Source organism: Podarcis raffonei, chromosome Z, assembly GCF_027172205.1.
Source record: "Podarcis raffonei isolate rPodRaf1 chromosome Z, rPodRaf1.pri, whole genome shotgun sequence".
In the NCBI taxonomy this organism is placed as follows: Eukaryota; Metazoa; Chordata; class Lepidosauria; order Squamata; family Lacertidae; genus Podarcis; species Podarcis raffonei.
In genome coordinates this window covers 16,927,078-16,940,529 of record NC_070621.1, presented here as the reverse complement: position 1 = coordinate 16,940,529, position 13,452 = coordinate 16,927,078, and the positions used below count along the sequence as shown (strand labels likewise).

The 13,452-nt window shown below is 43.9% G+C and overlaps 1 protein-coding gene across 4 annotated transcripts in view; it reads right to left on the bottom strand.

Moving 5' to 3' along the window:
* Positions 1-13,452, bottom strand: part of NUP188 (nucleoporin 188) — a 47,541-nt gene that overhangs the window by 18,362 nt on the left and 15,727 nt on the right. For all 4 annotated transcript variants that reach the window (XM_053373312.1, XM_053373315.1, XM_053373316.1 and 1 more), the window contains 14 exons: positions 11,423-11,578; positions 10,698-10,824; positions 9,493-9,580; positions 9,311-9,387; positions 8,405-8,519; positions 7,783-7,903; positions 7,272-7,338; positions 6,154-6,282; positions 5,144-5,277; positions 4,548-4,654; positions 3,269-3,475; positions 1,963-2,132; positions 1,718-1,787; positions 132-199 (listed from right to left, as the gene is read on the bottom strand). In XM_053373312.1, coding sequence (XP_053229287.1) covers positions 132-199; positions 1,718-1,787; positions 1,963-2,132; positions 3,269-3,475; positions 4,548-4,654; positions 5,144-5,277; positions 6,154-6,282; positions 7,272-7,338; positions 7,783-7,903; positions 8,405-8,519; positions 9,311-9,387; positions 9,493-9,580; positions 10,698-10,824; positions 11,423-11,578 — 1,636 coding nt within the window. The remainder of the gene's footprint in view (positions 1-131; positions 200-1,717; positions 1,788-1,962; positions 2,133-3,268; positions 3,476-4,547; positions 4,655-5,143; positions 5,278-6,153; positions 6,283-7,271; positions 7,339-7,782; positions 7,904-8,404; positions 8,520-9,310; positions 9,388-9,492; positions 9,581-10,697; positions 10,825-11,422; positions 11,579-13,452) is intronic.

Below are 13,452 nucleotides of genomic sequence, written 5' to 3'. Positions count from 1 at the left end.
TCACCAGTAGAACTAGTATGCACTACTAAGTGATTTCAACTTAGTGCTGCACTGGATACAACCCATAATTTCCTATTACATCTGTACTGAGCTGGCAGAGGCTTTTACGATATGCTCTGAATGATACTTACTTAACTACATAGTAGATCTCCAGACAAATGATTTTCATGATCAAGGCACAGGTGTCCAAGATGCTGAGCTACAGAGAGGGAAAGGGAGTTATGTGAAATGTATACAGTGGTGCCTCGCAAGACGAAATTAATTCGTTCCACGAGTTTTTTCTTCTTGCGAGTTTTTTGTGTTGCGAAGCACGGTTTCCCATAGGAATGCATTGAAAATCAATCAATGCGTTCCTATGGAAACCGCCTTCAGACCAGGTCCGGGGACAGTCTGTCCCCCGACCTCTTCTGAAGGCTGGGGGGGGGACAAGGGCTTTTCTTCCCACCGCCAGCCTTCAGAAGGCTGGCGGTGGGAAGAAAAACCCTTCTCCCCACCTCCCGCCCCGCAAGCTCCGGGGACAGGAGGGCTTTCCTCCCGACCGCCAGCATTTTAAAAGCCCCCAGGACAGCGGAGACTTCTCCGCTGTCCCGGGGCGATCTTAAAATGCTGGCGGGCCCCCAGCATTTTAAAAATGCCGCCCGCCAGCATTTTAAGATCGCCCCAGGACAGCGGAGACTATCCCGGGAAGGCAGGCGAGGGGGAGCAAAGACTTTTGCCCCCCGCTGGCCTTCAGAAGAGGTCCAGGACCTCTTCTGAAGGCCAGCGGGGGGCAAAAGTCTTTGCTCCCCCCCGCCTGCCTTCAAAAGCCATCCGGGATAGCGGAGAAATGCGCTGCGCTTCTCCGCTATCCCGGGAAGGCCGGCGGGGGGGAGCAAAGACTTTTGCCCCCCGCCGGCCTTCAGAAGAGGTCCAGGCCGGCGGTGGGCGAAAGTCTTTGCTCCCGACGGCCAGCATTTTAAAAGCGGTCTGGGATAGCGGGAAAGCGCAGCGCGCTTCCCTGCTATCCCTGACCGCTTTTAAAATGCTGGCGGTGGGGAGCAAAGCCTTTCGGCCCCCGCCGGCCTTCCTGGACCTCTTCTGAAGGCCGGCGGGGGGCGAAAGGCTTTGCTCCCCACCGCCAGCATTTAAAAGAGGTCCCCGGAGATTTCCCTATGGGCTTTCTACTTGCGAAGCAAGCCCATAGGGAAATTCGTCTGGCGAAGCACCTCGAAAAACGGAAAACTCTTTCTTCTTGCGAGTTTTCCGTCTTGCGAGGCATTCGTCTTGCGGGGCACCACTGTATATGCATGTTTTATGTATCATATGTGTTTTATTACACATTTTATTATGCTGCTATTAACTTTTGTTTGCTTGCTAAAATCTGTTTGCTTGTTCTCTTTTCTTCATTTCTATATTCTGTATTTGGTTGACCAATAAATTTTGATTTGTTTTGCTTTGATTTGAGAACTATCAGGCTGGTGGCTCATACAGAAACAAAAGGACAGAAACCAAATTTATCTGGGAATATTTCATGCCTTCTGTCCCATCAAGCACACTGATGGGGTGGGGATGTTGGAACTTGGAAATCTATCAAATTTTACTTTACTCTTTTAAAATGTATCTATCCTGCATATCTTACCTAGGGGGAATAGCAATTAAAGGCTGTAACACCCAAAATATGGTAGCAGGAGACATGCAGGTCCACAAACTAGTGCTACTTACTATGGAAGCAACTCACCTCAGACGTTTCGGAAGGTGGAGGAAGGGTTCCAAAGAGTGGGTTAGTTAAATTTTCCCAAAACTTTGGCCTACAAAAATTGCAGAAAAACAGACAAAATCAGGCATTGTTCACATTTTTTTGCCAACTTCAAAACATTCCTAAGGATAGAAGGATAACTGTGTTTGTGTTGTTGATTAAAGTGCTCTACTTTGTGCCCGCTCCCAGACGGGTTGCAACATGAGACGAGAAAATTTATCACTTACTTGGTGCGGAGGACTAACATAGCACTATCCCGGCGGTCCTGCCAGAGGGCATGAAGGAAGGCAATGGCAGCTCGCTGGAGAAGCGGGGGACACCAGTACCGCTCCTGCTGTTTGGTGTCTATAAGCTCCAGAACTACATGAAGGCAGCTCCACTCTCCTAAGTTGAATTCCTATACCAGAGAAAAACAAAATGCAAAAAGAGTGGCAGTGGAAAGGAGAAAAACTTTTAAGGACATGCTTTAGTTCACAGAAGCTACAACAGCTGGGTGGCAGGAGTGTGGTGGTCTGTGTGGCGACCATATAATGTGGTCAAGTCACTGGGAGAGAAAAGAGAACGCTGAATTCTGTCCCTTCTGTGGCAGAGAGGAAACTTATAAGAGTCTGCTGGATCAGACCTATGACCCGCCATCTGGCCCAACATCCTCTTCTCACAGTGGCCAACCAGATGGTCATTATGGGAAACCTGTAAGATCCTCCTGTGCTTTCCAACAACTGATATTCAGAAGCATAGCTGCCTCAGAATGTGGAGGCAGAGCATAGCCATCATGGCTAGTGGCCACTGGCGGCCCTATCCTCCTCTATGAATTTGTCTAATCCAAAGCCATTTAGGTTGGTGACCATCACTGCCTTCTGTGGGAGCGAGCTCCATTGTTAACTGTGTGCTGCGTGAAGAACTCCAGCTTCAATGGAAGACTACACATTCTAGTGTTACGAGAAAGGAAGGAAAACCTCTCTCTATCCACTTTCTCTGTCACATGTCTATAAGCTTACAATGTCGCCTCTAAACTAAAAAATCCCAAACACTGCAACCTTTCTCACCTTGTGCCTAAACCTAGGCACAAACTAGTAGCCAGCGACTGTGCAAGTTTTTGTAAAGGTTTTGTGTGTGGGTGTTCTATCAAGTGCTGAGTGAAACCAGATCTCCTTTGTGGAAAGCCTAGGATTGTGGCTGCTGCGGTGAGTGAAGAAAGATTATGTCAGAGAGATTATGTCAGCTGGTTTCAGGGCTGATGCTGACCTGCAACTTCTGATCTTTGAATTATCACAATACTCTTTGAACTATTGTGAGTTTGCACACTGAACTGTATGGAGATTCTAATTTTTAATGCTCTGCTATTCTCTCGAGCTTCTTTGAACTCAATGCTGTGAATGGGAAAGCAGCATGCAAATATTAAAGCAGATCAAAATATGTGGGCTGAATCATTCAAGCAAAAGGGAGGTGGCTAAGGTGACGATTCTAGGTCACAAAAGTGAAAAATTATTGTGTGCTCTCTCTCTCTGACACACGCACACACACAGAGTCTACCTTTGATCCATCAGTCCCATCATTTACTTCCAGATTGAGGAACAGCTCAATGAGGCCAGGCTGCGTTTCCACAGCAACGGTGAGGAACTCGAGAATCATGACTTTGATGCGCATGTCCTCGATTTTGCTCTGCAGGCGTGTCAGGAAGGCATCACGGATGGCAGCAGCATCATTCCCAAGGCAGGCATAGACAGACATTGGAGCAACCTAAAATAAATGAAATAAAACTCTACTAAATAACCAAATTTGTCAAAATCCAATCCAATTTTTTAAAAGTATTGCAATGCTTTTCAAAAATGCTTAGGCATTCACTATTCCTTAGCTTGCTCAAGAGAGACTGACTTTGGATGCTGTAACAGGATAGAGAGGAAGAAGGTCTCAAATTTGCCAAACCTAATCCATTGAAGCTTTATAACATGTTACTAGCCACAACAGCTATGCTCGGCCACCACAGCCAGAGGCAGCAATGCTTCTGAATAGACACTGTTGGAAACCACGGGAGGGGAGAGTGTTGCTCTTGTGCTTGGTTCCTGCTTGAGGGCTTCCCATGGAGGCATCTAGTTGGCCACTGTGAGAGCAGGATGATAGATAAGAGGGGTTACTGGCCTGATTCAGCAGGACTCTTTCTGTGTATTAAGCAGTGGTGACCCCTTCAGGACTTTTCAGAAATTCTGAGAAGTCCTGCTTACTGTAGGGGGTGGGCATAAGAACGTAAGAGCCTGGCTGCTAGATCAGGCCAACCAGATGCCCCAATGAGAAGCTTACAATCAGGACCTGATCACAACAGCAACATACTCCCTTCCTGTGGTTCCCAGCAACCAGAGTTCAGAAGCATTGCTGCCTCCAACAGTGGAGATCGAACAGTTAATGACTACAGTAGTACCTCGGGTTAAGTACTTAATTCATTCCGGAGGTCCGTACTTAACCTGAAACTGTTCTTAACCTGAAGCACCACTTTAGCTAATGGGGCCTCCTGCTGCTGCCGCGCCGCCGGAGCACAATTTCTGTTCTCATCCTGAAGCAAAGTTCTTAACCCGAAGCACGATTTCTGGGTTAGCAGAGTCTGTAACCTGAAGTGTATGTAACCTGAAGCATATGTAACCTGAGGTACCACTGTACTGATTTCCCCCAACCACACAGGAGGTCCTATTTTTAAGGATGGGGAAATGAAGTTGCTTTCAATGGCCTTGTAAGAATTGCGACTAACAAATATAATGAAACATCTTCATGGGAAAACCACAAAAGCCCTTTAATGGGTAGAAAACAGTAAAAGACCTACTGTGGCAAGCCGCTTCAGAAGCTGGATGGCGAGGCGTGGCAAGGCAGGGTCGTGTTTGTGGTAGATATATTTGGCCAAGATAGCAATCAGGTTGTTCCTGTGGGCACCTGGCAAGAGCAGAGTTTTTAAAAAATCACAAAGAAGATTCATGCATCTCTGAGGAAAATATTTCCTTACGAAGGAAGTGTAGGAAAAAAGCAGCTTCCTTCAACAACCCACATCCCTTTCTCAAAATGCAAATTTTGAAAACCACACACAGGTTGTAGGTACCTATTTGGATGGCACATATTAATTAATATGTTTAAATTAAGTCACTGGATTTTTTTTCTTAAAAGGTGCTGTTTTTAAAACAAAAATGCGAAGAAAAATACAGTAGATTAGAAATTCTAATTGGTAAATGTTAAAAATTCAAGGGCTATAACAATAGTTAATGTGAGCTGATGAGGTGGTTTTCTTTTTCTTTTCCCTCCCCCCCCCCGTCTCTCTCTGGTAAACATGTAATTAAAAGGAAACAGGAAAACTACACACAGGTTGTTTAGGCATAAAATTAGTGTGCCACATTCCTGGCTAAAGAACATATAAAAGGAGGTACCTACCATGCTGCGTAAGGGAATGTTCCAGAGGAGACACCACATTGGACGGCGGCTTCAACCGGATAACGTTGTTGGTGACAGAGAATGCCAGTTTCACTGTCTGGATGAGCAGCTGGCCCTGGCCATGAGACTCATCACTGCATTGTCAGCAAGAATTGCATTAGAACCCATCATTTCCACAGCACTTTTTCAGAACACTCTGATCACATTAGAGGCTAATGACTAACCTCAAATCAATGCATGAAACTCAAGCACACCTCTGTATTAGGGGCCACATAACCACCACCCTCCTTTTAGGGTTGTAAGATCACAGTGCAAGCAGACACACACAACTGGCAGAGTTCCCATCGGGGCCTTTGTTCAAGACCTACACCACCCCATGCATCCTTGGGTTCCTGGTGCCTAACTAAGGTGGTAGAGTCTGCTAGATCAGACTTATGGCCTATCTAGCTCAGCACTCTGTTCACACAGAAGCCAATAAGATGCCTCTTTGGAAGCCATGAGCAGGATCCAAGGGCAACAGCGACTTTCTTCACTAATGATTTCCACCAACCAGTATTCAGACGCAAACAACCTCTGACAGGGGAGAAAGAGAACATAAGAGGAATCCTGCTGGATCAGGTCAGTGGCCCATTTACTCCAGCATCCTGTTCTCACAGTGGCCACCCAGAAGCTTGCAAGCAGAACCTGAGCACAACAGCAACACACTCCCCACTTGTGATTCCCAGCAATTGGTATACCCTGCCTCCAACAGGTTACCTATTCACCTAGGATTTTGGTGGTTTATTTACTCTACTGTTTTTAACTTCTACTTCACCATGTTTACTTCCGTTGGCTTACTAGCTGCTGGAATTATTGAACCACTGCATTTTTTCGTATTGTTTTATTTGCTACAATGCAACATGTCAATATTTTATCTGCTATTCCTTACACATGTCAATATTTTATCTGCTATTCCTTACAAAAGAATGCTCCTGGGGAGCTGAGAGGGGGGAAGATGACAACTTATTCACCTGCTAGACTGTGTGGCCATCACCATATCAATGGTGTCCACACCAATGCCCATGATGTTTATGACGGCCTGTCCTGCTTCCGTGTTGGCCAGGCTGAAGATGCAGAGGGACTGCAGGCTAGGGGCCCCGCTGGAAAAAGGCAAGAACACGGATCTCAACTCAATGTGAAAGTCCTCGCAGTTAACCCCCAATACAACCAGCACTATAAAAAAAAAGCAAACAGAGATCTGGCGTCTCCATAGCCATGAGTAATAGCAGTTCAACTCTTACGCAGGGTTGTCGTGTCCTGGTCTCCTTTGGGAGGAAGGGTGGGGGTATAAATTTAAGAACTTGTCCCATTCTGAGGGATAGGGCAGTAGCTCAGTGGTAGAGCATCCACCTGGCATGCAAAAGGTCCCAGGTTCAATCCCTGGTATCTCCAGGTAGGCCTGGAGAGCTACTGCAGGTCAATGTAGATAGTACTGAATTAGATGAACCAACTCAGTACAAGGTAGTTTCCTATGTTTCATGTGTTCCACTTTCATTGTAAGTTAAAGATAATTTATTATAAAAATGATAAGAAGCAACAACAATTCCCATTCTGAAAATGAAGTGTGCATGGGGCTGTGAATTATTATTATTATTGTTGTTGTTGTTGTTGTTGTTGTTGTTGTTGTTGTTGTTGCTGTTGTAGGGGAAACAAAATCTGTAGGGGACAACACATGCTTTGCATACAGAAGGTCCCAGCCAACAGCCAACATGAAGCCCTCCAGATGTTGCTGGACTACAAATACCACCATCCCTGATCACTGGCCATGCTGGCTGGTGCTGATGGGAGCTGGAGCCTAAGAACAGCTGGAGAACACCACACTGGCTTCTCTGGAGTTAGCAAATGATGGGAAAGACCCCTCTCTCCACCACAGACACTGGAAGGTTGCTGCCAGTCAGAGTAGACAGCATTGGGATAGAAGGAACAAGTAGTCTGACCTGACAGAAAGGAAGCTTCCTATGACAAAAAAAATCATAGGAACAAAACACACAAACAAAATACAGAGTTGGAAGGGACCCCAAGGGTCATCTCAACTAAAGCATCCATGGCAGATGGCCATATAACCCCTGCTTAAAAACCTTAAATTTACCTGCTCTGAGTTTCTATCTCAGGGGACAGATTTAGGATAGCATGAATCAGCTGCAGGATAAGGCAACCTGAAAAACCAAAAGGGAGAGGGAAACCATCGTCAGGACAGGGGTGGGGAGTGGACTTAAACTGCCAGTTCTGCCCCACCTCTCTTCTGCGTCCAAAACAACCTGCACGCCAGATTGCGCATCAGTTGGCTGTGCTTAAAATGGTCCCCACCCGTATCCCGACGCCAACCCTTCACATTTTTTGTTATTGTAAGGTCCAAGGTAACTTGTTCTGAATGGTTGTTATACTTGCTGGCTCTATGTCTTTCAGTTTCTCTTTATAAAAATGCAAGTCCTTTGTGTGCTGTGCTTTTAGATGGCAAGATTGAGGGCAGGTACTGTCTTGTTTCAATCAATTGCAATCCTGGGAGCCTTTATGGATGAAAAGCAGGTCACAAATGCTATAAGTTTGGGGTGGGGGAAATACCCCAAATCCTTAGCTCCATCCACCCACAGAATGCTTACCAATTTTCTCTCTCACTCCATGGGAGTTGTAGCGCCATTTGTGGTAGTTGGGGAGCATCTCCTTCAGGACAAACACGATGCACGGCACCAGACCTTGGCTTTGGGTGTTGCCAAGCTGCCCCTAAGGAAAAGCAGTCAAGAATCCCAACACCAAAATCAAAGGAACGAAGAGACCACAAGCTTTCTTTGTTATTACCCTATTCCAAACCCTGTTTCTGTATTTCTTAAGTTACTGCAACGATCTGTGCGATTGTGTTTTTTATTTTAGCAATATATATATATATATATATATATATATATATATATATATATATATTCTCCTTTTTAGATAAGATGCTTTGGATGCTTTGTAGAAAAACAGGATAAATGTAAAGAATCTAAAGTCAATTAGGAAATCCCCTCAAAAATAAAAAAGCAGAAAAGCCTGAACATTCCTTGCTGATTTTTTATTTTTTCAAAAGCATTCAGAAACAGCTTGCAAATTTTTGTTACAAACACTAAGGAGTATACAATATAAAATAAAATAAAACAAGAACAACCTTAAACCAATAAAACACCAGTCTAAAAAACTAATAGATGTTCCCCACTGCATGAAGTATTCCTTCTCCCTAAAAGCACTTACCCGTATGAGTGTCATGACTAAATTCAGGAAGGAGATCGTCACACCATATTCGCCCTGTGGCTGCTCAATACTCATCAGCAGACTGCCATAGCCTCCAGCATTCATTCCTTCTGCACTGTGAGAGAAGAGGGCAAACACAACAACAGGGAAAGAAAGTGAGGGAAGTGTGAGACTGTGCACTCCAATCCGTGACTGAGGAAACTGCAAGAGTGTGCAATTGTCGACGACACGCAAGAATATAGGAAGCTGCCTTATACCAAGATGGAGAGGATACTCTTGGTGACAAAGCACCTTCCTTTGTATGGTGAAGGGTAAAAGTGGGCAAAACTTCCTAAAACCCTGAAGGGTCACTGCCAGTCAGGAACATAGGAAACTGCACTCGACAGAATCAGACCGCTGATCCATCTAGGTCAGCATTATCAACACTGACTGGCAGCAGCTCTCTTGAGGTTTCAGGCAGGGTCTCTCTCCCAGCCTTACCTGGCAATGTCAGGGATCCAATTAGGGAGCAGAAAGAAAGTAACATATATTTCAATGACTTAAATGTTTATTAGTATACATTCAAACACTGTCAAACCATAAATTGTATTTGGTAATAAACCACATTACCAACCACAGTCAATAAAATTATGCCTCTTGGCCATATCTGTTTCCATTGGACTAGATGACTCTTGGGTCCCTTCCATTCTATGATTCTACTACTGTTCCACTGGCTTTATGTTGTGTTTTTGTTAAATTGCCATATGTTTATTGTTATAATGCTACAATTTATTATGCTGTACATTGCTTAGAAAACATTTAAAAATAAATGGTTTGTAAGTGTTTAAGTAACAATAAACACAATGGCCATCCAGGGTTTTATACAATGCAGTGGATTTATTGTTCCATGGATGTCAGTCAAATTACCTGATCATGTGGCTCATGCTAGAGACCGGATTGGCAACGAATGGTAAAAAGCCTGTGTGATGAAGATCCATCCAAACCTGAAAAGGGAGAGCAAAAAGTATATTTATCTGTTCATTACATCTGATCATTACACCTGTTGGAGACAACTCCAATAGAAGCAAAGCCAGAGAGGGCCCCTTTACCTTTGCAGGCATCCGAGAGGCTAGGACGGTCAAACAGTTGACGCAAGAAGCAATAACGTCAACCGGGGGAGAAATAACAGTAGTCAGCCTGGAAGAGAGGCAAAAATAAATACATAGAGCTTTTCCAAAACACTCAAAAGGATGATACCATCTCGTGGTTCCGGCACCGGCTTAAGTACTTGGGAGTTTTAGAAAAAGGATTTGATGAAAGTGGATCAAAGTTTGAATTAGAGATATTAAGTAATGATTCTAAAATTTTATCTAAAATGTATAAATTGCTGCTTGAATGGCATTTGAAGGACGAGGAGGTTAAGTTGGTTATGATTCACTGGGACAAATATACAGCTGAGTGATTGGGTAAAATTATGGAAAGAAATTTACTGCATGCAATGCCCTAAAAGAAAATGTGATGGCAATTAAGTATAGATGGTATATTACACCTGTCAAGTTAGTGAAAATGTATAAAGTCAGTAATAAATGTTGGAAATGTAAAGAAAAAGAGGGAACATTTTATCACATGTGGTGGGAATGTAAAAAGGTGAAATGTTTCTTGGAGATGATATATAATGAGATAAAAAAAATGTTGAAATATACATTTATAAAGAAACCAGAAGCATGTGTAGTTGGGAGTGATATAAATAGAAAGGAATATAAGCTCTTTTTATATGCAATAACAGCAGCAAGAATATTACTGGCCCAAAAATGGAAGCAAGAAGAATTACCGACGATTGAAGAATGGAGGATGAAGTTAATGGACTATGCAGAACTAGATAAACTAACAGGAAGGATTCGAAACCGAAATTCACGGAAGACTGGAGTAAATTCACGGAAGACTGGAGTAAATTTATGGACTATTTGAAAAGTATTTCTGAAGATCAGACGACGTTTGTAGGTTTGCAAGAAGTTTTGTGAGGAGTATTATTGGAAGCATTGCAAAAATGGAGAAGGGGAAGGATGATTTGTTAAGAGATATAAAGGCAATATAAAGTTAAGAAATACATAAGAAGTGGTTAAAACAGTGGATCATCAGAGGTGCTGATGGAAGTCTAAAAAGATTGTAGAAGTGATAAGTTTTGTGGTACATTTTATAATTTATATGTTAAAATCAATAAAAATTATTTTTTTAAAAAAATAAGTACTTGGGAGTTTTATCTCCATGTCTCTTGGAGAGGCTTAAACAGAATGACCACACAGGCTGCCATTACCTTTGTAACAGCATGTAGATCCGTGAAGTAATGGGCAGGAGACAATCGGCGATTGACACATCAGTGCTGATGACTTTGTGAACCAGATCAATGATCGGCTTAACCCTCTGGCAGTGCTGAATGACATCTGGGAAAAAAGGAATGCATTTAGTGTGAGACACCCAGACAAGGTAAAAGCAAGGAACATTAAGAAGCAGGGGCTACTAGTGAGCTGATAGGTTTTTGTTTTACTCATCATAGGAACACAGGAAGGTGCCTTATACTGTGTGAGACCAGTGTCCATCTTGCTTACTATTGTTTACATTGACTGGCAGCAGTGGCTCTCAGTAGTGGTTTCAGGCATGCCTACATGGAGACATCAGGGATTGAACTTGGGACCTTCTCCATGCAAATGTCACCGAGCTCTGGTCCTCATAGTTCTGAATAAAGGACTGAATTAAACAGGAGCGTAGGAAGCTGCCTTCTACTGAGTCAGATCATTGGGTTCTATTTTGCTTAGTACTGTAGATAGACACTAACTGGCAGCAACGCTGTGTTCCAGGTTTCAGGCAGGGAGTGTCTCCCAGCACTACCTGCTCCAGTCCTACCTGGAGATGCCACTGGGGACTGAGCCTGGGACCTTCTGAATGCAAGGCTGCTGCTCTGTCACTGAGTTGCCAGTACACCTCACAACATATTTTACAGAGTCCCCACCCTGCTTTTCCAAATTTCTGGGAGAGACTCACCTGCAGTTGACACTACATGCAACAGCATCTCAATCTCGCAAGTGAACAGCGTCCAGCTGCTGTAGGAGTACTCCCATCGTACCAAATAGGCCTGGTCATCCAGCATCACCTGGCCCACTGTTCCCTGAGGTATCCGTAGGTTTGTCTGGCCCAGCCCTAAAAAGCGGGGAAAGGGGACAGGGAGGAAAACAAAGTCAAAACCTTTGTGCAAGTTGAAATTTCTTAAACTACAGACATTTGAATTGGGGGGGGGGGATAACATTCCAGAATTATTTATTTCATAAGATTCATACACAGCTTGATTGTATAAAAAAGCTCTAAAAGCAGTTGACAAAAGATAAAAAGTTATCAATAAGAAGAATCAACAATCATAGAACTGGATAGAGTTGGGGGGACCTTCAGGGTCATCTAGTCCAACCCCCTGAAATCCAGGAATCTCAACAAAAGCATCCATGATAAGATGGCCATCCAGCCTTTGCTTAAAAACTATACCTGCTGTGAGGATCCATCTCAGGGCACATATACAGGATAGCATGAATCAGCTGCAGAATAAGACAACCAATCCACTTTCTCACTTCATAAGGTTAAACTAGCAATAGGTTAACAATAGATTAATAATTGCATTGACTTTCTAGATATCTGGTCAGGCTTGTCTAAAAAACAGGGGGGCGGGTTTAGCAGGTGCCAAAAAGAACAAAGTGAAGGCACCTGCCTGGTTAATAATTTTATTATCTTGTGGCATTACATAAGAACAAAATACGACAAAACCAAGCCAGATACAAAGAAAAATATCACAGGATCATTTGGTTTCACCCAAGCTAAGTGCGGGACGTGGGTGGCACTGTGGGTTGAACCACAGAGCCTAGGACTTTCCGATCAGAAGGTTGGCAGTTCGAATCCCTGCGATGGGGTGAGCTCCCATTGCTCGGTCCCTGCTCCTGCCAACCTAGCAGTTCGAAAGCACATCAAGTGCAAGTAGATAAATAGGTACCGCTCCGGTGGGAAGGTAAACAGCGTTTCCGTGTGCTGCTCTGGTTCGCCAGAAGCGGCTTAGTCATGCTGGCCACATGACCCAGAAGCTGTATGCCAGCTCCCTCGGCCAATAAAGCAAGATGGTCAGGGGTCCTTTTACCTTTAAGCTAAGTGCAAGTAGTATACACAGAACAACTAACAAACCAACATTTAACTTTCACATTGTTTTGATAGGTGTAAAATAGGTGCAAAATAGAAATAGAAATTACCATAGAGTCACCAAACTTATGTGCCAAGGGAATGATGATGGTGATAATATTTATTATGTCCCATCACCACCAACTCAATCAAAACACAATAATCAGAAAATGTCACAGAAGCTTCTTGTTATTGGCTCTATTATTAAGGAAGCAAAGTTTTGACACACTGATACCATCATCTCTCACACCTTTCATTCATATTCCATCCTCTACCTCAAGCCCACCAGGCCACCCACTCCTGTTCCTGCTTCCCACCCGCATTGAAGGTTTTCAGCTTCCTGGAACATGCACCTGAACTCTGATGCTGCCTTTGGTTTGTCTAGACAGAAGATGGAGAGGTGTGTCCATGACTCTGTAGAAACTAGCCTACTGGTAAGATGCACATTTGCTGCTCTGCCAACTTCTGCCTTTGCCCCACCACCACCGGCATGTGGCTCCTGGAAAAGAATGTGGTCCTCAGCCTGAAAAATATTCCCCACTCCTGCCCTGCCTATTTATTGTCCCATTACTCTCCTAAAGTTTTCACTTTTTTGGCCACACATATGCCTCTCCATTGTTTTGGATCTTTGCAGTATCATTCAGTTATCATGGAAATCTTTTGGACTATTAGATAGGGTTACAGTTCCAAGCTGGCAATTATGGTCCAGAAGGTGGCCCTGGGCATTTGATGCCGGCCGCCCCAGCAGAACATAAAACTGTAGGATCCCAAATGGTCACAACTTCTGCTTCCCATGCTGCTTGACAGGTATTGGGAGACAAGTGTTCAAATCCCCTTGCTCAGCCATGAAGCTCACTGGG